The 22107-nt window shown below is 45.3% G+C and overlaps 1 protein-coding gene across 4 annotated transcripts in view; it reads left to right on the forward strand.

Annotated features, from left to right (window-relative positions):
• GOLM1 (golgi membrane protein 1) overlaps positions 1 to 22107 on the forward strand; it is a 72898-nt gene that overhangs the window by 40833 nt on the left and 9958 nt on the right. For all 4 annotated transcript variants that reach the window (XM_055272086.2, XM_055272084.2, XM_055272085.2 and 1 more), the window contains exons 4-7: positions 6076 to 6130; positions 12036 to 12138; positions 17551 to 17680; positions 21866 to 22010. In XM_055272086.2, the coding sequence (XP_055128061.1) occupies positions 6076 to 6130; positions 12036 to 12138; positions 17551 to 17680; positions 21866 to 22010 (433 nt within the window). The remainder of the gene's footprint in view (positions 1 to 6075; positions 6131 to 12035; positions 12139 to 17550; positions 17681 to 21865; positions 22011 to 22107) is intronic.

A 22107-nucleotide genomic window follows, 5' to 3' on the forward strand; every position in this document is an offset into this window, starting at 1 on the left:
TAGCACCATTTTGAAATTGCTAAGAGGTAAAAAGATTCCAATGAATACTTGATATTCTTCCCTTCATTCTTATGTCATTCCTAGGTTACCAAGATTAACTTTTTAATTCTAAGGCAGTAACAGGAGTAACTCTGAAGCAGTAACAGGAATTTCAGTACAAAGAAGTTTTCCAGGCATCTGATTGCAGAGGGTTGACTTGGATTAGATACGGGTCCTTTTTAAGGCTGAAAGTTAAAGTGGACTCACGCCCTCAAAGCAGGTTGGTTATTTTAATGAGCCAAAGAAATACAGTAGTTAAAAGTCACCTTCTGGAGGGGACAGCTGGCTTCAGCCAGGCTCGGTGGACACCCTGGCCCTCTCAGGGTAGAGCTGCCAGTCTCCAGTGTTTCTCAGGGATGTGACTGAGGCCCAGGAGGGACCCGTGAGGGTCTGTTTACAGAGGCTGGGCAGGGGCCGCTTGGCTGTGGGGTGCGCACTGCCCCGGCACCTGCTTGCCCTCCACGCTCACCCAGGGCCGCAGCATGCCTATGGCTCTGCTTCCGGCCGGGAGCCCTGAACACGGGTGTGCAGACCCACCCTAAAGGGCGGCCCAGGCCCCACGCTAGGCAAGGCTGGCAAGAGACCGAAGGCAGCATGTGAGGCCTCTCCTGGGAGTAGGGGTTGTGTTTCCCACAGTGGCCTCAGCTGCACCCCCGCTCAGGTGAGCCTACAGGTAGGAGCTGGGAGGCACTCCTCCCAAACACTCCTCTCAGACCATAAAGCACTCCTGTTTCACTCAAAAAAAAAAAAAAAAAAAAAAAAGTCACCTTCTACTTTCTACACAATGTGATCAGCATCGTGCTTCCAAGTGAGTGTTTCAAATATTAGTATTTTTAAAATTAGTCACTACATCTTATTGAGCTTTCATAATGTGATACTTTATTGTGGATTTGTTGCTTTGAAAACTTATGAAATATTGAGCTTATTTTTCTAGGAATCTAATACAGAAAAAGTTTGATTTCTTGTTTCCCAGAATGGAATGGTCATAATAAATTTGTACATGGGTAATTCACCCAGATTCTTTGAGGTTTAGTTTCCAGTTAATTTCTGGTGGCACTTACTGCCTCCTTGTCTATGACTGTGTTTTTAGAGGACAGCTTATGAACACCAGGAAGTACAGCTACCCCTAAAGTCCCTCTGCACCAAAATGTGAAAAACAACCTGGCTGTTTAGAGTAGAATATATAATTCATTTAAGAACAATTTTGTTGAATTATGGCCCAGCACCATGGCTCAGTCCTGTAATCCCAGTGCTGCAGGAGGCTGAGGCAGGAGGATCACTTGAGGACAGGAGCTGGGGGCTACAGTGAGCTATGATAGCGCCACTGCACTGCAGCCTGGGCAACAGCATGAGACTGTCTCTTAAAAAATTTTTTTTGGCTGGGTGCAGTGGCTCATGCCTGTAATCCCAGCACTTTGAGAGGCCAAGGCGAGCAGATCACGAGGTCAGGAGATCGAGACCATCCTGGCCAACATGGTGAAACCCCGTCTCTACTAAAATACAAAAAATTAGCCAGGCTTGGTGGTGGGCACTTGTAGTCCAAGCTACTCAGGAGGCTGAGGCAGGGGAATCGCTTGAACCCAGGAGGTGGAGGTTGCTTTGAGCCAAGATCACGCCACTGCATTCCAGCCTGGGTGACAGAGTGAGACTTCTTCTCAAAAAAAAAAAAAAAAATTTTTTTAAATAAAAAATAAAAATCATTTTGTTGAACTCAGGGTTTTTTCTTCTTTATAATATGTTGAACCCTGAAAGAAGCTAAGAAGCATTTTTATAGTTTCCCTGAAAATGATTCAACAAAATTTCTATAAATATAAAATTGTATATAAAAGATCTTGATGGCATTTTATGATCCTTTTTTTATTTTCCTAAGTGGAGGCTGTATTTTTCCATGCATAAGTAAGTAGATAGGGGAAGATAACAAAAATACATTTTTTTTGGAAGAATAAAGTCACATGGAGACAGAAGTATCTTTAGATACTTCAAATTGCAGCAGTATCTGAACCCTCAGATAGTTGCAGGCACTAATGTGATTTGGGTCGGAGGGGAGCTAAGGGGAATGGATGGAAAAGGACTCATCAGATTGCCATAATTTTCATAGAAATTATTTACCCAGGAGATGTGAAAGACATTATTTACCCAGGAGATCAACTCTGGGGGTAAACACTGTATAATTATTTGTTTTTTGTTTGTTTTTGTTTTTTTTTACTGTTCGGTTTTCACTCTGATTTCCAGAGGAAACATGGTTTTCATACCGATGCAAGGTGGAAATTTCAGTGTACAGATCAGTGATGTGAAGGATATTCACGTTGTTGTGCAACAGATCTCTAGAAATTCTAAATTCTGCAACCCTGGGCCTCGATGCTCACTCAACACCAATTTCTCTCCCCCCTCTCCTATCCCTGGACAACCACCTTTCTATTTCATTTCTGTGATTTTGATGACTTTAGGTACTTCATATGAATGGAATCCTACAGCATTTGTCCTTCTGTGATTGGCTTATGTTTTCACTTAGTGTAATGTTGTCTGCATTTATCCATGTTGTAGTATGTGTCCGTATTTCCTTCTTTGTAAAGGTGGCATAATATTTCATTGTATGTGTATGCCACATTTTGCTTATCCATTCATTCATCTGTGACCCCTTGGGTTGCATTTGCCTCTTGGTAATTGTGAGTGATGCTGCAGCGAACATGAGAGTGCAGATATCTCTTGGGGATCCTGCTTTAAATGCTTCTGGGTTCATACCCACAAGTGGGGTTGTGGGATCATATGGTAATCTTCTCGCTTTTCACGCAGAGCAAGCTTTTTCCAAGAGTAGCAGGTGCTGCATAAATCTGATTCCTACTGTGTGGATCCTCCTTTAATTTCCAGTCTCTCTCCCCGAAAAATCCCTGATGTATAGCATACCTATACACACCCCTTCGGATTATCTTTCCCTGAGGGATGACTTTTACAGGTATTATCACCATAACTTCTCTCCTGTTGCCCCAGGAAATGTTCCATATCCCAGAGCTCCCAAATACCAGGTTTGTTTGATGCGATTTCATTTATGGGCATGCATCCCTGTGTTCATAAACACCTTACTCCAAAAGGCTGTTGTTTGCCTAAGCCTTGTTTCTGTCCAGGCCTGAGAAAACAGGATGGTTGCATAGAAAGGTCCCAGAGGAGGAAGAGGCACTGTGCTTGCCATCGTCCACCACTAAGCAGGAATGGGACACAAATGTGTCTCCACATTATGGGCAGCACGTCAAGTAGTGGATTATTTGTAAACTTTGTGGATGATGACACAGTAAGAAATGTTTGCACTGTGGCCCAGCACACATACATGCTGTATGTGTTTGTCTATGAGATGGCGTTTACCTGTGCAGTGCACTCTGATATTTAATATTCTGTTCCCTGCTTTTTTCAGGCTTTTGTTTGTTTTTAGCATTAGGTACAGCCTACTACATTGGTGTCCTGCTTGGGTTTGTAGCAATTTGGCAAGTAGCTTTGAAGAACTTGCTCTCTGGAGCACATTTGCTGGAGCTGGAGTTTGGCTTTGCCTCTTAGTAGGCGGGTGACCGTGAGCCATTTAAGCAGCCAGTGCCTCCGTTTCCCTTTTCTTAAAATGTGATAATATGCTACTACCTCACATAACTGTCAAGAATAATAAATGAGGCTGGGCGCAGTGGCTCACACCTGTAATCCCAGCACTTTGGGAGGCCAGGCGGCCGAATCACTTGAGGTCAGAAGTTTGAGACCAGCCTGGCCAACACGGTGAAACCCCATCTCTACTCCCAGCTACTTGTGAGGCTGAGGCAGGAGAATTGCTTGAACCCGGGAGGTGGAGGTTGCAGTGAGCCGGAGATCATGCCATTGCACCCCAGCCTGGGCAACAGAGCAAAACTCTGTCTCAAAAAAAAAAAAAAAAAAAAGTAAATGAGCAAGTAGATGTGGAGTGCTTAGAAGAGCTCCTGGCATAAAGTGACTTTTAAGGGCATATTGGCCAATTGTTACATTGAGCTTGACACTCATTCTTCCTACTTTTCACTTTGTTGTTCTTATCTGGATTCTGTGTGGCTTCTGTCCTCCTCCACTGTTGACTTTGCCAGCATGGTGAGACTGTGTGTGAAACCCTCCAGTTCCTAAGCTTATAGACTCGGTGGACAGGAGAAGGAGGCCAGAAGTTCAAGTGCATCGAGAGGTCTTGTTAGTGGAGTGGCCACTGCATTCCCTTTTCTTTTTTAGCCAGCCTGGAATTTGGAGATTGAGCTCTGAGGGAGGGCGACCTGGGCTGGTGTGGAGTGGAGTGGAGTGGTGCAGAGTTGTGCAGTGTGAGCTGGTGTGGTGTAGAGTGGTGTGGTGTGGTGTGGTTAGGTGTATGATGTGTGGTGTATGGTGTTGTGTGGAGTGGTGTGTGATGTGTATGGTTTGGTGTGGAGTGTGGAGTAGTGTGTGGTGTGCAGTAGAGTGGTCTGTGATGTGGTGTGGTATGTGGTGTGTGTGGTGTGGAGTGTGTAGTGTGGTATGGTGTGTGTTTTGGTGTGGAGTGGTGTGTGGAGTGGTGTAGCATGGTGTGGTGTGGTGTTTTGTGGAGTGATGTGTGGTGTGTGATGTGTGTGTGTGGAGTGGTGTGTGTGGTTTGGTGTGAAGTGTATGGTGTGTGGTGTGGTGTGGTATATGGTGTGGTGTGGTTTGGTGTGGAGTGTGGTATGTGGTGTTGTGTGCCGTGTTGTGTGTTGTGTGGAGTGGTGTGTGGTGTGGTTTGGTGTGGAGTGGTGTGATGTGGTGGTGTGTGGAGCAGTGTGTGGTGTGGTATGTGATGTGTGTGGTGTGGTGTGGTATGTGATGTGTGTGGTGTAGTGTGCCGTGTGTGGTGTGGTTTGTGGAGTGATGTGTGGTGTGGTGGAGTGGTGTGTGGTGGTGTGTGGAGTGTGTGGTGTGTGATGTGTGTGTGTGGAGTGGTGTGTGTGGTTTGGTGTGAAGTGGTGTGTGGTGTGGTGTGCCATGGCGTGTCGTGTGGAATGGTGTGGCATGGTGTGGAGTGGTGTGGTTTGGTATGGAATGGTGTGGTGTTGTGTGGAGCAGTGTGTGGTGTGGTATGTGATGTGTGTGGTATGGAGTGGTGTGGTGTGATGTGGTTTGGTATGGAATGGTGTGTGTGGTGTGGTTTGGTGAGTCTGGTGTGGAGTGGTGTGTGGTGTGGAGTTGTGGCGTGGTGTAGTGTGGTGTGTGGCCTGCTGTGGTTTGGTGTGGAGTGGTGTGAGTGTGGAGTGGTGTGTGGTGTGGTCTGGCGTTGTGGTGTGGTGTGGAGTCATATGGTGTGGTGTGTGTGGTGTGGAGTGGTGTGATGTGTGTGGTTTGGTGTGGAGTGGTATGTGTGGAGTGGTGGGTATGGTGTGTGGTTTGGTGTGAAGTCTGGTGTGGAGTGTGTGGAGTGGTGTGTGGTTTGGTGTGTGGTGTGGAGTGGTGTGTGTTGTGTGTGGTGTGGAGTGGTGTGTGGTGTGTGTGGTGTGTGGTGTGGAGTTGTGGCATGGTGTAGTGTGGTGTAGAGTGGTGTGTGGTGTGGTGTCTCATATGGTGTGGTGTAGGGTGGAGTGGTGTGTGTGGTATGGTCTTGGTGTGTCGTGGTGTGGTTTGGTGTGGAGTGCTGTGTGGTGTGGTGCGGTGTGAGGTTGCTGATTAGCCCTCTGGGTGCCCAGAGCCTCTGCTGTGTCGGGCAGGAGGAAGGAGGGCCTGGCTGGCCCTTTCCTGGAGGAGCAACGTTTCCTGGACTGGAGTGGGGTCTGGACCCGTTGGCTTTTGCTTGGGTCCAGAGGCGCTGGTGGTCAGCAGATCTCTAGGTCGGGCGGAGGCGCTGGTGGTGAGCAGATCTCTAGGTCGGCCTGTTCCTTTTCAGCAGCAGACATGGGAGGTCCAGCCCGAGCGCTGAGCGCAAGCTCCTTCCCTGACAGCAGCACTGGGTTGGGGACAGTGGCCCCATCCTTGGTTTGCATCGCATCTGGCTGTCAGACTGAGGTGTTGGTTTGGGTGTTTCATGCGAGTTTATCTTCCTTGCAGGCGGTTTTGGTGAATAACATCACCACAGGTGAGAGGCTCATCCGAGTGCTGCAAGGTAAGTTCCGCTCGCTCCTCCACGCCAGGCACTGGCCTTTTAGGAGGAAACTGCCTTTCTCTCATTCTTCTCTAGGCCCAGGTGGGTCTCCATTATAATCTCATGGCGGATAGTGTCATGAGTCATTGAGCAATCTTTATTCTTTTTGCCTAAATCTATCTCCTTAAGAGGCTTTTCCTTTAAAAAAAAAATATTGCCAAATACATTGCAAGCTGTTAGGTACAGAAGAGTTAAGAGTGTCACTCATGAATGTGTTAAGAGATAGTACTTATGATAGGTACATGCTCTGTTATATATACATATGGTATACATGTGACCTGTTAATTTGGTCATGCTGAATTTAGATTGCAGGAAACTTAGAAAAACTGTCCAGCCCAATTTAATTCCCCCTCTTTGCTGCTCTGACTCAGCTTGGCAGCTGGGGATTGGTCTTCCTTTGAGTCCTTCTGAAGCAGCCACAGAGCAGGAAATGGGGTGCTGTCCTTTGTCGGGGGCGCCTTCTTCCGCTGTGATCCATGCTGCTGGGCTAAATCATCTGTTGGGTTGAATAATTTTTATTCTAAAAGTGTGGTTACTGGGAAGTTAAAAATTCCCTATACGACTTGCATTATAATTCTTTTGGTCAGTGCTGGTTTCGAATTCTAGTTCTAAGTCAGGTTCTAAGAATATTAAAAAGTCTTATGTGAAAAGGGGTCACTTTGTGAAATGTGTTTGGGGGAAACATAGGGTTACACAAAGTTGAAGAGGCTGCCTGGCTTCGGGGGTGGGAGTGGGGGGGTCTCACATAAAGGTTCAGTTTGACAGCGGTTTTGATAGAGCATACATGTCAAGTAACTCCATCAGAGTCAACACAGGGAGCATATTCATCACCCCCAAAAGCTTGCTTGTGCGCCGTGGTAATCCACTTCCCTCAGGCAGCCTCTGGTCTGCCATGTAGACTAGTTTGCATTTTTAATAATTGGGTGCATGCCCCAGATTCTTAAAGCAAATCCTTAGAGACCTACAAAGAGACTTAGTCTTCCACACAATAATAATGGGAGACTTTAACACCCCACTGTCAACAGTAGACAGATCAACGAGACAGAAAGTTAACAAGGATATCCAGGACTTGAACTCAGCTCTGCACCAAGCAGACCTAATAGACATCTATAGAACTCTCCACCCTAAATCAACAGAATATACATTCTTCTCAGCACCACATCACACTTATTCCAAAATTGACCACATAGTTGGAAGTAAAGCACTCCTCAGCAAATGTAAAAGGACAGAAATTATAACAAACTGTCTCTCAGACCACAGTGCAATCAAATTAGAACTCAGGATTAAGAAACTCACTCAAAACTGCACAACTACATGGAAACTGAACAACCTGCTCCTGAATGACTACTGGGTACATAACTAAATGAAGGCAAAAATAAAGATGTTCTTTGAAATCATTGAGAACAAAGACACAACATACCAGAATCTCTGGGACACGTTTAAGGCAGTGTGTAGAGGGAAATTTATAGCACTAAATGCCCACAAGAGAAAGCAGGAAAGATCTAAAATTGACACCCTAACATCACAATTAAAAGAACTAGAGAAGCAAGAGCAAACACATTCAAAAGCTAGCAGAAGGCAAGAAATAACTAAGATCAGAGCAGAACTGAAGGAGACAGAGACACAAGAAACCCTCCCAAAAATCAATGAATCCAGGAGCTGGTTTTTTGAAAAGATCAACAAAATTGATAGACCGCTAGCAAGACTAATAAAGAAGAAAAGAGAGAAGAATCAAATACATGTAATAAAAAATAATAAAGGGGATATCACCACTGATCCCACAGAAATACAAACTACCATCAGAGAATACTATAAACACCTCTACGCAAATAAACTAGAAAATCTAGAAGAAATGGATAAATTCCTGGACACAAACGCCCTCGCAAGACTAAACCGGGAAGAAGTTGAATCTCTGAATAGACCAATAACAGGCTCTGAAATTGAGGCAATAATTAATAGCCTACCAACCAAAAAATATCCAGGACCAGACAGATTCACAGCCGAATTCTACCAGAGGTACAAAGAGGAGCTGGTACCATTCCTTCTGAAACTATTCTAATCGATAGAAAAAGAGGGAATCCTCCCTAACTGATTTTGTGAGGCCAGCATCACCCTGATACCAAAGCCTGGCAGAGACACACACAAAAAAGAGAATTTTAGACCCATATCCCTGATGAACATCGATGCAAAAATCCTCAAGAAAATACTGGCAAACCAAATCCAGCACATCAAAAAGCTTATCCAACACAACCAAGTTGGCTTCATCCCTGGGATGCAAGGCTGGTTCAACATACACAAATCAGTAAACGTAATCCATCATATAAACAGAACCAATGACAAAAACCACATGATTATCTCAATAGATGCAGAAAAGGCCTTTAACAAAATTCAACAGCCCTTCATGCTAAAAACTCTCAATAAACTAGGTATTGATGGGACGTATCTCAAAATAATAAGAGCTATTTATGACAAACCCACAGCCATTATCATACTGAATAAGCAAAAACTGGAGGCATTCCCTTTGAAAACTGGCACAAGACAGGGATGCCCTCTCTCACCACTCCTATTCAACACAGTGTTGGAAGTTCTGGCCAGGGCAGTCAGGCAAGAGAAAGAAAGGGTATTCAATTAGGAAAAGAGGAAGTCAAATTGTCCCTCTTTGCACATGACATGATTGTATATTTAGAAAACCCCATTGTCTCAGCTCAAAATCTCCTTAAGCTGAGAAGCAACTTCAGCAAAGTCTCAGGATACAAAATCAACGTGCAAAAATCACAAGCATTCCTATACACCAAAAACAGACAAACAGCCAAATCATGAGTGAACTCCCATTCACAACTGCTTCAAAGAGAATAAAATACCTAGGAATCCAACTTACAAGGGATGTGAAGGACCTCTTCAAGGACAACTACAAACCACTGCTCAATGAAATAAAAGAGGACACAAACAAATGGAAGAACATTCCATGCTCATGGATAGGAAGAATCAATACCGTGAAAATGGCCATACTGCCCAAGGTAATTTGTAGATTCAATGCCATCCCCATCAAGCTACCAATGACTTTCTTTGCAGAATTGGAAAAAACTACTTTAAAGTTCATATGGAACCAAAAAAGAGCCCATATTGCCAAGACAATCCTAAGCCAAAAGAACAATGCTGGAGGCATCATGCTACCTGACCTCAAACTATACTACAAGGCTACAGTAACCAAAACAGCATGGTACTGGTACCAAAACAGAGATATAGACCAATGGAACAGAACAGAGCCCACAGAAATAATACCACACATCTACAACCATCTGATCTTTGACAAACCTGACAAAAACAAGCAATGGGGAAAGGATTCCCTATTTAATAAATGGTGCTGGGAAAACTGGCTAGCCACATGTAGAAAGCTGAAACTGGATCCCTTCCTTACACCTTATACAAAAATTAATTCAAGATGGATTACAGACTTAAATGTTAGACCTAAAACCATAAAAACCCTAGAAGAAAACTTAGGCAATACCATTCAGGACATAGGCATGGGCAAAGACTTCATGTCTAAAATACCAAAAGCAATGGCAGCAGAAGCCAGAATAGGCAAATGGGATCTAATTAAACTAAAGAGCTCCTGCACAGCAAAAGAAACTACCATCAGAGTGAACAGGCAACCTACAGAATGGGAGAAGATTTTTGAATCTACCTATCTGACACAGGGCTAATATCCAGAATCTACAAAGAACTTAAATTTAGAAGAAAAAAATCAAACAACCCCATCAAAAAGTGGGCGAAGGATATGAACAAGCATGTCTCAGAAGATATTTATGCAGCCAACAGACACATGAAAAAATGCTCATCATCACTGGTCATCAGAGAAATGCAAATCAAAACCACAATGAGATACCATCTCACAGCAGTTTAGAATGACAATCATTAAAAAGTCAGGAAACAACACATGCTGGAGAGGATGTGGAGAAATAGGAACGCTTTTACACTGTTGGTGGGACTGTAAACTATTCAACCATTGTGGAAGACAGTGTGGCGATTCCTCAAGGATCTAGAACTAGAAATACCATTTGACCCAGCGATCCCATTACTGGGTATATACCCAAAGGATTATAAATCATGCTATTGTAAAGACACATGCACACGTATGTTTATTGCGGCACTATTCACAATAGCAAAGACTTGGAATCAACCCAGATGTCCATCAATGATAGACTGGATTAAGAAAATGTGCACATATACACCATGGAATACTATGCAGCCATAAAAAAGGATGAGTTTATGTCCTTTGTAGGAACATAGATGAAGCTGGAAACCATCATTCTGCGCAAACACCGCATGTTCTCACTCATAGGTGGAAATTGAACAAGGATAACACTTGGGCATGCAGGGAACATCTGGGGCCTGTTGTGGGGTAGGGGGAGAGGGGGAGGGGGAGGGGTGGCATTAAGAGAAATTACCTATTGTAAATGACGAGTTAATGGGTGCAGCACACCAACATGGCACATGTATACATATGTAACAAACCTGCACGTTGTGCACATGTACCCTAGAATTTAAAGTATAATTTAAAAAATAATAATAATTGGGTGCATGCATACAGATGGAATCAGACCATCTGTATCATTTTTTGCCTGCCTTCTCTCACTCAGCATAGTTATTTGCAATTTGTCCATGTCATTGTGATACAAGTCATTCATTTCTTTGACTGCTGAGTTGTATTCCATCGTCTCTTGCCTAGTTGGATTGTGGGGTGTGTTCAGTTAGGCATATTAAAGTATCGTTTATATACAAGAACATTTACCCCTTGTGGGTACAATTGGATAAGTCCTGACAAATAGTCTCATGGATCACCACTGCAGTCAACATGACAGCTGCCCGCCGCTCCAGGACCCCTCACCCATGCCCTGCGAAGTCACCAGTCCCCTGTCTAGGCCCAGCACCCACCCAGCTGTTCTCTTTGCCACAGCTTTGTCTCTTGAGGGTGTCACGTGCGTGCTTTTGGGATGAGTCCGTGTTGTGTGTATCGTAATTCACGGAACGCTTCCATTTTATTTCACTTTATTTTCCACCTGAGACTATTGTAGGTCTAGTGTTGTGAGGGCCCACCTTGGGGATGCCGGCATCTGTCCTGGCCTGTCTGTCCCGGCTGTGTCTGGACCTGGCTGCTGCTGCTGCCCACTCTGGTATCCCCCTGGTGGCTGCCTTCCCCTCTGCCCCAGCTTGGCCCTTTGTCCACTGGGGCTCTTCAATGAGCCAAGTCATCAGGGTAGCAGGGATGGGGCTGATTAATTTCCTTAAAGAAAGCCGTTCTTTCCCTGATGAGAGTGTTGGGTGATTAAATGGGCACAGGGCCTTGGAGAGTGGCTTGGCTGTGAATAAATGATGAGGGAGGATGCTGGCAGGTAGCCTGGTGGCCAAGGGCAGGGTGTCCGGCAGGAGTGGCTGCTTATCTGACCAAACATCAAAACTCAGTGTTTTACAGATGGAAGGATGAGTCAGCCAGGGATGAGGGCAGGGTGGTATGTGTGACCTTTGGGGACAGCTTGGGGCTTCTGATGTCTACAAAAGAGGCACATAGAAGCTTCCAATATACGTTAAAGGCTAGCGGCCAAAAAGGAGATTTAAGAGAGACTTTTGGGAAAGGATCAAGACGCAGGTTCTTTCGGCTTGCTGCTCTTCCAGAGCATTCTCCACAGCTGGGATGTAGTGACTCTGGGGAGGGGCTGTGTTTTCAGCTTTTTCTCTCTCCCCTCCTTTATCCCAGTCTGTCCTTGCCCTTTATGGTCTGATGTGTGAGTCTGCCTCTGTCATATTTTGGCTGAATGGCATGACAGCTGTGCCGGTGACCTGTGCAATTCTTGTCCCCTTGGTGTAGACCAGTTAAAAACCCTGCAGAGGAATTACGGCAGGCTGCAGCAGGATGTCCTCCAGTTTCAGAAGAACCAGACCAACCTGGAGAGGAAGTTCTCCTACGACCTGTAAGTGCACCTCAGAGCGCATGCCACAGTGCAGGGTGCATGCCACCTGGGAGGCGGGGGGTTAAGCTGAGACATAACCTCTGATAGAGCATGCACCTTCTGCTCCATGCAGGACTCTGAGGAAGGCATGGGCCCCTCTAGGAATCATGTCCTACACAAATGCACAAGGAGGCCAACTCTCAGCAGGAAATGAATTTCTTAGCACGCCTTAAAATGTAACTTAAAACTCTGTAAGGCACGGGTGTACTGGTTAAGTCAACAACATAAAGCTTTAAAAATGTGTTTCATAGGTGCTTATGCGTGAGCTAAATCAAATTCATTGACTAAAAGACATTTTGGCAAAATATTGATATAGTAATAATTTATTGCCTGGCGATCACATTGTGGACATTTTGTTTTCTTTAGACTTTTCAGTGATTTTTCCCAATTTTTACAGTGAGAATGGAATACTTTGATAATCAAAACCAAGCAATATTAAACTATTAAAAAGTGAGCTAATTTTTTTACTTGTGTTATGTACGTGTGTGTGTGTGTGTGTGTGTGTGTGTGTATAGATATACCTTTTTTTTTTGAGACGGACTCTCGCTGTCCCCCAGGCTGGAGTGCAGTGGCACGATCTCGGCTCACTGCAACCTCCACCTCCCAGGTTCAAGCAGTTCTCATGCCTCAGCCTCCTGAGTAGCTGGGACTACAGGTGCCCACCACCACACCCAGCTAATATTTGTATTTTTTTAGTCGAGATGGAGTTTCACCATGTCAGCCAGGCTGTTCTTGAACGCCTGACCTCAGGTGATCCACCTGCCTTGGCCTCCCAAAGTGCTGGGATTACAGGTGTGAGCCACTGTGCCTGGCCATATTCTTAGTCACAAACATTTTATTTTATTTTATTTTTTGAAACAGAGTCTCGCTCTGTCGCCCAGACTGGAGCGCAGTGGTGCGATCTCGGCTCACTGCAACCTCTGCCTCCTGGGTTCAAGCAGTTCTCCAGCCTCAGCCTCCTGAGTAGCTGGGACTACAGATGCCTGCCACCACGCCCAGGGTTTCTGCTAAAACCTTGTCATTGGTCGGGCTGGTCTCAAACTCCTGACCTCATGATCTGCCTGCCTCAGCCTCCCAAAGTGCTGGGATTACATACATGAGTTACTGTACCCGGCCACAAAAATTTTATTTATAAAAGTAAAATTAGGTAGACATGCAGTGATAAAAGGGATTTTAAGGATAAAAATATCCATTGCCATAATTTGTCTCCTAAATAATGACAACACATTAGCTATAGCCTCTTTTTTTTTTTTTTTTTTTTTTTGAGATGGAGTTTCACCACTCTTGTTTCCCAGGCTAGAGTGCAGTGGTGCAATCTCAGCTCACTGCAACCCCTGCCTCCCTGGTTCAAATGATTCTTTTGCCTCAGCCTCCTGAGTAGCTGGGATTACAGGCACGTGCCACCACACCTGGTTAATTTTTGTATTTTAGTAGAGATGGGGTTTCACCGTGTTGGCCAGGCTGGTCTCGAACACCTGCCTTCAAGTGATCCGCTTGTCTTCGCCTCTCAAAGTGCTGGGATTACAGGTGTGAGCTACTGTGCCTGGCCAGCCTCTTATTTTTAAATTTTTAAATTTAAAAAATTATATTACTTGCATTATATTTAAAACATCCATATAGCTCCTAATCGTCTGTTAAAAATTGCTATTTTGGATTATTTCCTTCTAGGCTCATCTGTAGTTTAGCTTGTTGCTGGGTGTGAATTGTCAAATTGCATTCTGAAAGGATTTGAGCCATCTGCGTGGTCACCAGCAACCTGGGAGAATCAGTTGCCTCACATGCATTGCGTTCTTGGGCATTTCCGTGTTCCTCCAAAACATTGTCCACCTGCCGTAATATCTTCCTACTAACTTTATAACCACATACAACTAAAAACATGAAGCCCCAAGTACACGTCTCTGTAGAGGACATGAGCAGCCAGTCAATAGAAGGGAAATGTGACTGTCACTCGTGTGTGGAACCTTATTCAGCTATGCCTGTGGTTCTCACGTGGGGGCAGTCTTGTCTCCAGTAGGCCTTTGGCAATGTTTGGAGACATTTTTGTCTGTCACGGCTTACAAGGAGGCTGCTACTGGCATCTAGTGGGTAGAGGTCAGGGACACTGCTAAACATCCTGTAATCCACAAGACAGCTTCCCACAGTCACGTTTTATCTGGCCTAAAACATATACAGTGCTAAAGTTGAGAAACCTTGAGTTAGGCTGATAATTAAAGAATTGCATTTAGACAGAAATGAAGTACCTCAGTCTTATTATTCATCCTTAAAGAAACCTTAATGCAAATATTTCCCTCGTATAGATTGAAACACAAAAAGCCATAAATGGCCTCACTTGATAAATGTTGACCGAGAAGGTTTTGATCTAGCTGGAAATCAGTCAGGGCCCCGTGACAGGGAAGGAATCTCTGCTCCCCATGTAGGAGAGCTTGGGCCGAGGCGATGGGTGGACACCTCTGAGCTGGGGTGGAGACGCATGTAGGATGCACTCCTTTTGCTCCTGGCAGGTTGATCACTAGATTGAAAGCTCTTTCTGGCTGACTGTATCTATTTCACTACTTGTGCCCAAGCCCCTGTACCAGATATGCGGTGCTTCCCAGGGATAATGTTCATGGAGTGTTGGAAGCAAGAAAGATCTAGTTATCCTTAACTTTCTTTAGATTTTAGGCCCTTTTAGAGAATCTGATAAAAAGTATGAACACTTTGTTAGCAAACTTATAAATGGACACCTGCCTAAAGTGTGCAATTTGTGCAAATTATATGGGCCTCTGAAACATATCTGCACGCCCTCCCTTAAAACATCCTGTCTGGTCTAATCCTTCTGTAGAAGGCAGTGCTGAGAACACAAAAGCTGATGGAAAGGCCAGGTTTCCTGATGTACAAGGTAGTGTTCTTAGTGTTCTTTCCGTTTGAATTAGTCAGCACACATCCCACTTTTTACTCTCCTACACCTGTGGCAGGCATCACTAAGCAATCACTGCACTCCATCCGAAAATAGCCTTGCGTTCTTTCTCCCTGAAGCACCTGGAGTCAGCACATGAGATGAACCACTCACCATCTCATCTCCCTGCTATGAGGAGACAATTTCCAATGTTGATACTGGAATATAAAGTAATACAGTGATGGTCGGTGCCCTGGGTGATGCAATCACCTGCCCTGATAGATCCTTGTACTGAACACATTCCATCAGTGGTACTCTGGCCATCAATTGCACCAGTTAGAATAATCACTAGTGGCCACATCGTATATTCCTCTCCAATTTAGCTCCAGTTAGTGCTGGAATATTTGCCACTTACACATAAGAAAAAGCCAACCTGAGTCCTCAGGAAGAAACACTTACAATCTGCATGACCTTTGTCTCAGAATTGAGGATGGAGGTAGTTCGGTTCCTGGCTCTCAAGTTGGAACATGGAAAGCCACAGTTCATCTGCAAGGCTGCGAGATAAAGGTTCTTTGTACTTGATTTTAGCAGGGCTGGGAGCAGTTGCAATCAGTACTTCCCTTTTGCAGGTTTAAAGGTTCAGGGATAACAAATGACCTGCTCATTTAGTTCTACAGTTCTACAGTATACAGACAGCTTTTTGTTCGCTATGTTTCAGCTCCTGTGCACTAATCTACCACCTGTGGCTTGTATATTTGTGAGAATTGTATTTAAATGAAATTTTCATCTGATCTGTCAGCTGTTCAAGGTCAGGAACTCTGCACTGCATTATTTCCACAGCACCTGGTTCCCTTCTCTGTGTGTGGTACATTGTGACCCAGTGGTGCTTTGAACTGAAGGGTATATTCCAAGAGTCAGAGGTTGATGTAGTACTCACTCACATTTGGCTCTGAAATGCCTGCAACTCAGAAGTGGTGAGCTGTGTGGTGGAGAGGGCACAACAGCAAGGAGCCCTGGAGTCTGGCCTCAGTTTCCGCCTCCCTCTGACCCTGGTCCATGCCAGACAACCATGTCACCCCTTAGTATTCTTATTTGCAAAACGAGTGGGTAATTCTCTTAATTACTTCATAGCTCTGGCACTTGTCAAAATACTCTTAAAATAAATCCAGGCAGAAAGCTGATGCAATGCAATAGCAATTCAACCGAGTGTCCTCCAGTTCAAGTTTTGTTTTGTTTTGTTTTGAGACGGAGTCTCGCTCTGTTGCCCAGGCTGGAGTGCAGTGGCGCAATCTCGGCTCACTGCAAGCTCCACCTTCCGGGTTCACGCCATTCTCCTGCCTCAGCCTCCCAAGTAGCTGGGACTATAGGCGCCTGCCACCACGCCCAGCCAATTTTTTGTGTTTTTAGTAGAGACAGGGTTTCACCGTGTTAGCCAGGATGGTCTCCATCTCCTGACCTCGTGATCCACCCACCTCGGCCTCCCAAAGTGCTGGGATTACAGGCATGAGCCACTGCGCCCGGCCCCAGTTCAAGTTTTGATACTACCCACTTAACACAGACTCCCTAGGTTAAGGGGCTCCCTCCCATACTACTGCTCCCACCTCAGATGCCAGCCACAAGTCTGACGTGTCCCCTAGCCACCCTCACTTCTTCCTGGCTGGCTACAGCTTTAGGGTTACCCGCCACCCCCTCAGGTTTGATAATTTGCCAGAATGACCGTCACGGAATTCAGGAAAGCTGTATTGACTTTTACAGAACAGCCCAGTGGTGGAGTCCTAAGGCGAGGGCTGGCACCATGGGGGAGACAGGAACGGCTGCCCCGTGGAGTCATCCGCCCCCATCCAGTGCATTGTTATGCTCCCCAGCCAGAAAGCTCCCCAAGCCTTGTGGTCTGGAGTTTGTCTGAGTGTTTTATATAAGCATGATTGATTAAACCATTGGCCACAGGGTTGAACTCAATCTCCAGTCCTTCTCCCCTCCCCGGAGGAGGTGGAGCTGAAAGTTCCAACTTTCCAGTCATGTGGCTAGTTCTTCTGGCAGTCAGCCTCTGTCCTGAAACTTATCTGACGCCCATCCTTCCCCACCTCTAAGACCCCCTTATTAGTGTAAACTCAAGTATGGTCCAGAGGGTCTTGTTGTGAATAGCCAGATACCCCCTCAGGAACTTCCAAGGCTTTTAAGAGCTCTGTGCCAGTAGCCAGGGACAAAAACCAATACATACATTTTTTATTATTCTACAGATTGTATGTTAAAAAAATTTTTTTTCCTAATCAGTAAAGTTCAATGTTTTAGAACAATGGGATGATGATTTTTAGTGTGTTTCTTTTGGTCATTTAATTGTTGAACACACACACGTGTTGCCACGTCATAAGTGCCCTCTTCAGATGAAGTGCCTGAAGCACGAAGAGGGTCTGTGTCTCTTATGGAAGTAGATGTCACCATCCATCAAAGACACAGCCATAGACATCAGGCCCTTCCTTTGCTTTCCTTCACCAAAGGAGCCAGTGCATCAATCAGATGAAGGAGGTGAAGGAACAGTGTGAGGAGCGAATAGAAGAGGTCACCAGAAAGGGGAATGAAGCTGTAGCTTCCAGAGACCTGAGTGAAAACAACGACCAGAGACAGCAGGTAACTGGGGAATTTTTGCCAAGAATTTCTAGAAGGTACCCCTATCTTCAGGCATTTTGTTTCTTTTATGTGCCACCTGGCTTTCTCTAGACTCTGCCCTCCCTTGCGGGCTTGGCTTCCTGAGATACAACAGAGCAGAACCTGGTCCTGGGATGACTGGACCCTAACCAAGGGTGCTGGCCTCCAGCCCCACTTCCCAAACTCAGGGCTTTATAGGAATTATCATATTTAAAGCTCGCAGCCAGCCTGGGAGAGAGATGCTGTTTTCCTGATTTGAGGACCCCAGGCCCATGGGAGGGGTTAAGTTCTGTGGCCAGTGTCACACCACCTGGTCAGTGGTAGAGCCCATCAAGACCTCAGGTCTGGCTGACTCCATGTCTCGTTCTGTCATTCCGCCTCCTGTGCAGAGCACAGCCCACGAAGCTGCTGCTTGAAGCCTTCTGGGTGATCTTTGGTTGGTTTTTAAAAAATATAGCAGCTTTATTAAGATATAATTTGCATTGCCTATGATTCACCCATAGAAAATTTACAATTCATGGGTTCTCGGTATATTCACAAAGTTATGCAGCCATGACCACAGTCAATTTCAGAACATTTTTATTGGCACAAAAGAAACCCTGTATCCCTTAGTTCTCGCTTCAGTCCCCACAGCCCTAGACAGCTAACTGCTAATGTACTTTGTGTCTCTTGATTTGCCTCATCTGGACAATTTCCTGTCAATAGAAACATGTATGTGTGGCCTTTTGTGTCTGGCTTTTTTTTTTTTTTTTTTTTGAGAGGGCATCTTGCTCTGTTGCCCAGGCTGGAGTGCAGTGGTGCGATCTCAGCTCATGTAGCCTCTGCCTCCCAGGTTCAAGTGATTCTCCTGCCTCCGCCTCCCAAGTAACTGGGATTACAGGCACCCACCACCATGCCTGGCTAATACTTGTATTTTTAGTAGAGACGGGGTTTCATCATGTTGGCAAGGCTGGTCCTGAACGCCTGACCTCAAGTGATCCGCCCACCTCGGCCTCCCAAAGTGCTGGGATTACAGGCGTGAGCCACCGCGCCCGGCCTGTCTGGCGTCTGAGTATGAATGCTTCAGGGCTCATCGGGGTTGCAGCATGTGTCTGTACTGCATTCCCTTTAATGGCTGATTAATCCATCCTGTGGATAGACCACATATGGTTTATTCATCATCAGTTGATGGGCATTTGGAGTGTTTCTATGTTTTGGCTATTATGAATAATGCTGTATGAACATGAAGCTTTTGTGTGGTCATATGTTTTCATTTCTCTTGGGTAATACCTAGGAGTGGAACTGCTGGGTTATATGGTAATCTATATTTAACCTATTGAGAAACTCTCAGACTTCTTCCAAAGTGGCCATACCATTTTCAGCTGCCACCAGTAGTTTATGAGGGCTCCAGTTTCTTCACATCCTTGCCAACTCTCGATACTACCTTTTTCATGATACCCTTCCTAGCAGGTGTGGAGTGGCAGCTCATTGTTGTTTGGGTTTGCATTTCCCTAATAACTATGATATCCCTGATGATATTGAGCGTCTTTTCACATGTTTCATTGGCCATTTGTGTATCTTCTTTGGAGAAATGTCTATTCAGGTCCTTTGCTTATTTTTTAATTGAGTTATTTTTATTATTGAGTTGTAAGAGTTTTTAAAATCTATTTTACTAAAGATATATGATAATGGATATATGATTTGCAAGGTTTTTTTCCAATTCTGTGGGGTTTTTTCACTTTCTTGCTGGTGTTTAGTTGAAGCACAAAAGTTCTTAATTTTGACAAAATCCATTTTATTTATTTTTTCTTTTGTCGTGTGTTCTTGGTGTTACATCTAGGAACACTTTGCCTGACCCAAGATCTTGAAGATTTACTGTTGCATTTTCTTCTCAGAGTTTTATCATTCTTAGTCCTTACGTTTAGGCCTGTGATTCATTTTCAGTTAATTTAATTCTTGCACATGGCGTGAGGTAGAGCTCCCGCTTCATTCTTGTGTGTGTATGGTTATCAAGTTGTCTCGGTATCACTTGTTGAAAGAAAGACTGAATTGTTTTGGCACCTTTGTCAAAAATCAGTGTGCTTTAAGTATGAGGGTTTTTAGTGAGCCTGCATGTTTTAGTGAGCCTGAGTCCCTTGGCTGTGAATGTCCCCTATCCTTCTCCTCAGTACCCACTCCCTACCCTAGTGGGACAGAGTGGCTGGAATGGGCTGGAGTTGAGTAGCTTCCTTCTCCCACGTGGAAGTCTAGAGCTTACTGGAGTTGGGTGTTTCATTTCCCCAGGTCAGTTAGGCTTGGATAATATCCCGGCAGGAGCTCTGGGTAATGCGCTCCTTGTGAGGGCCGTCCTGGTTAAGGAGAATAGAGCACTCTGGCCTGTTTCAGAATGGTTCCTTTCCCCGCCACACTGCTGGAAGCACAAGCCGATTTTTCTCTGATATTCACTGACAGCTTTTCTCTGATATTCACTGAGAGCCTGGTTGAGCTCCTAGGGGTAAAACTCATAAGTATGGGAGTCCCTTATGACTGGGGCGGGTTTTTTCTTTTTTTTTTTTTTTTTCTTTTTGAGTTGGAGTTTCGCTCTTATCACCCAGGCTGTAGTGCAATGGCGCAATCTTGGCTCACCGCAACCTCTGCCTCCCGGGTTGAAGCAATTCTCCTGCCTCAGCCTCCCAAGTAGCTGGGATTACAGGCATGCGCTACCACACCTGGCTAATTTTGTATTTTTTAGTAGATCCGGGGTTTCTCCGTGTTGGTCAGGCTGGTCTTGAACTCCCGACCTCAGGTCATCAGCCCGTCTCAGCCTCCCAAAGTACTAGGATTACAGGCATGAGCCACCACGCCCGGCCGGGGCGGGTTTTTAACTCTCAGACTCATCCACACTGAGCCTCAAACAGTTCATAAATGACAGGTCAGGCTCTCCCACCCCGACACCATTTCCCGCGGTGATGTCTGCCCCAGCCTGTCCTGGTGAGCCAGGACTCGCTGTATTGGGCTGTCTGTCTCCAGGCTTAAGGACAGTGATCTACACTCTGTCCTCACCTCTCCTATGGATCCAAGAAGAGCTGGTAACTTTTCAGTCTGTTTAGTTTTTTACTGTTAGGACTAAGTGGTGACTTCTAAGCTTCTCACATAAGGAACTGAAAACTGGAAGTCTTCTAATACAGATGCTTGAAGGTGTATATTCCTTTTAAGCACTGCTGGAGCTGCTTCCCATAAGTTTTGGTATGCTGTGTTTTTTGTTTTGTGTCAAAGCATTTTCTTTTTTTTTTTTTTTTTTTTTTTTGAGACACAGTCTCGCTCTGTCGCCCCAGACTGGAGTGCAATGGCGTGATCTCGGCTCATTGCAACCTCCGCCCCCCAGGTTCAAGCGATTTTCCTGCCTCAGCCTCCCAAGTAGCTGGAATCACAGGTGCCTGTCACCACGCCTGGCTAATTTTTGTATTTTTAGTAGAGATGGGGTTTCACTATGTTGGCCAGGCTGGTCTCAAACTTCTGACCTCTGATGATCCGCCTGCCTTGGCCTCCCAAAGTGCTGGGATTACAGGCATGGGCCACCACGCCTGGCTGTCCAAGCATTTTCTAATTTGTGTTGTGGTTTATTGTTGGACTCACTGGTTATGTAGGAGTGTGTTGTTTAATTTCCAAATATTTGCGAATGTCATAAGTTTCATTCTGTTATTGATTTATAATCCATTCCATTTCTATTAGATAATTTACTTTGTGTGATTTTAGTTATTTAAGTGTATGGAGGATTGCTTTGTGGCCTGCCATTTGTCCATCCTGGAAAATATTCCGTGTGTACCTGAGAAGCAGGTGTGTTTGCCCTTGCTAGGCTGAGGGTTCTGCAGATGTTTGTTCTGTCTGTATTGTGTCATTCATGTCTTCTTTTTTGTTGTTGATCTTCCGCCTAGGTATTTTATTATTCCGTAAATGCTTCCTCTCAGCAGAATCACTGACCAGTTTTATTCTGTATTGACAGAACTTTCTGGGAGACCTTGACTCAACCTCTTCTGATTTACACCACACGACCAGGGCGTGACCAGAGTAGACTGTGGCGTTTCTCAGGGTCTTGGTCAGAAAGATATTGTGGTGGGATTGGTGGGATTCATTGCATTGGTGGGATTCTTGTATGGCTTCTGCTCACAGAGCCCTGCCCTGGCCGTCTGTCCTGTGCTTCTGTTTCAGCTCCAAGCCCTCAGCGAGCCTCTGCCCAGGCTGCAGGCGGCAGGCGTGCCACAAGGGAAAGGAAACGTGCCCGGTAACAGCAAGTTCCAGACACCAGCCCCCAGTTCCAAAGTGGTTTTGGATTCAAAGAGACAAGTTGAGAAAGGTAAGCAGAGCTCATCAGTTGCCCTGTTCCCCGCTCTCCAGAGCCCCGTCAGAGGAAGTAGTCCCAGCGAGCTGCTGACGCAGTCAGTGAACCCAGC

Source organism: Symphalangus syndactylus, chromosome 3, assembly GCF_028878055.3.
Source record: "Symphalangus syndactylus isolate Jambi chromosome 3, NHGRI_mSymSyn1-v2.1_pri, whole genome shotgun sequence".
Lineage (NCBI taxonomy): Eukaryota > Metazoa > Chordata > Mammalia > Primates > Hylobatidae > Symphalangus > Symphalangus syndactylus.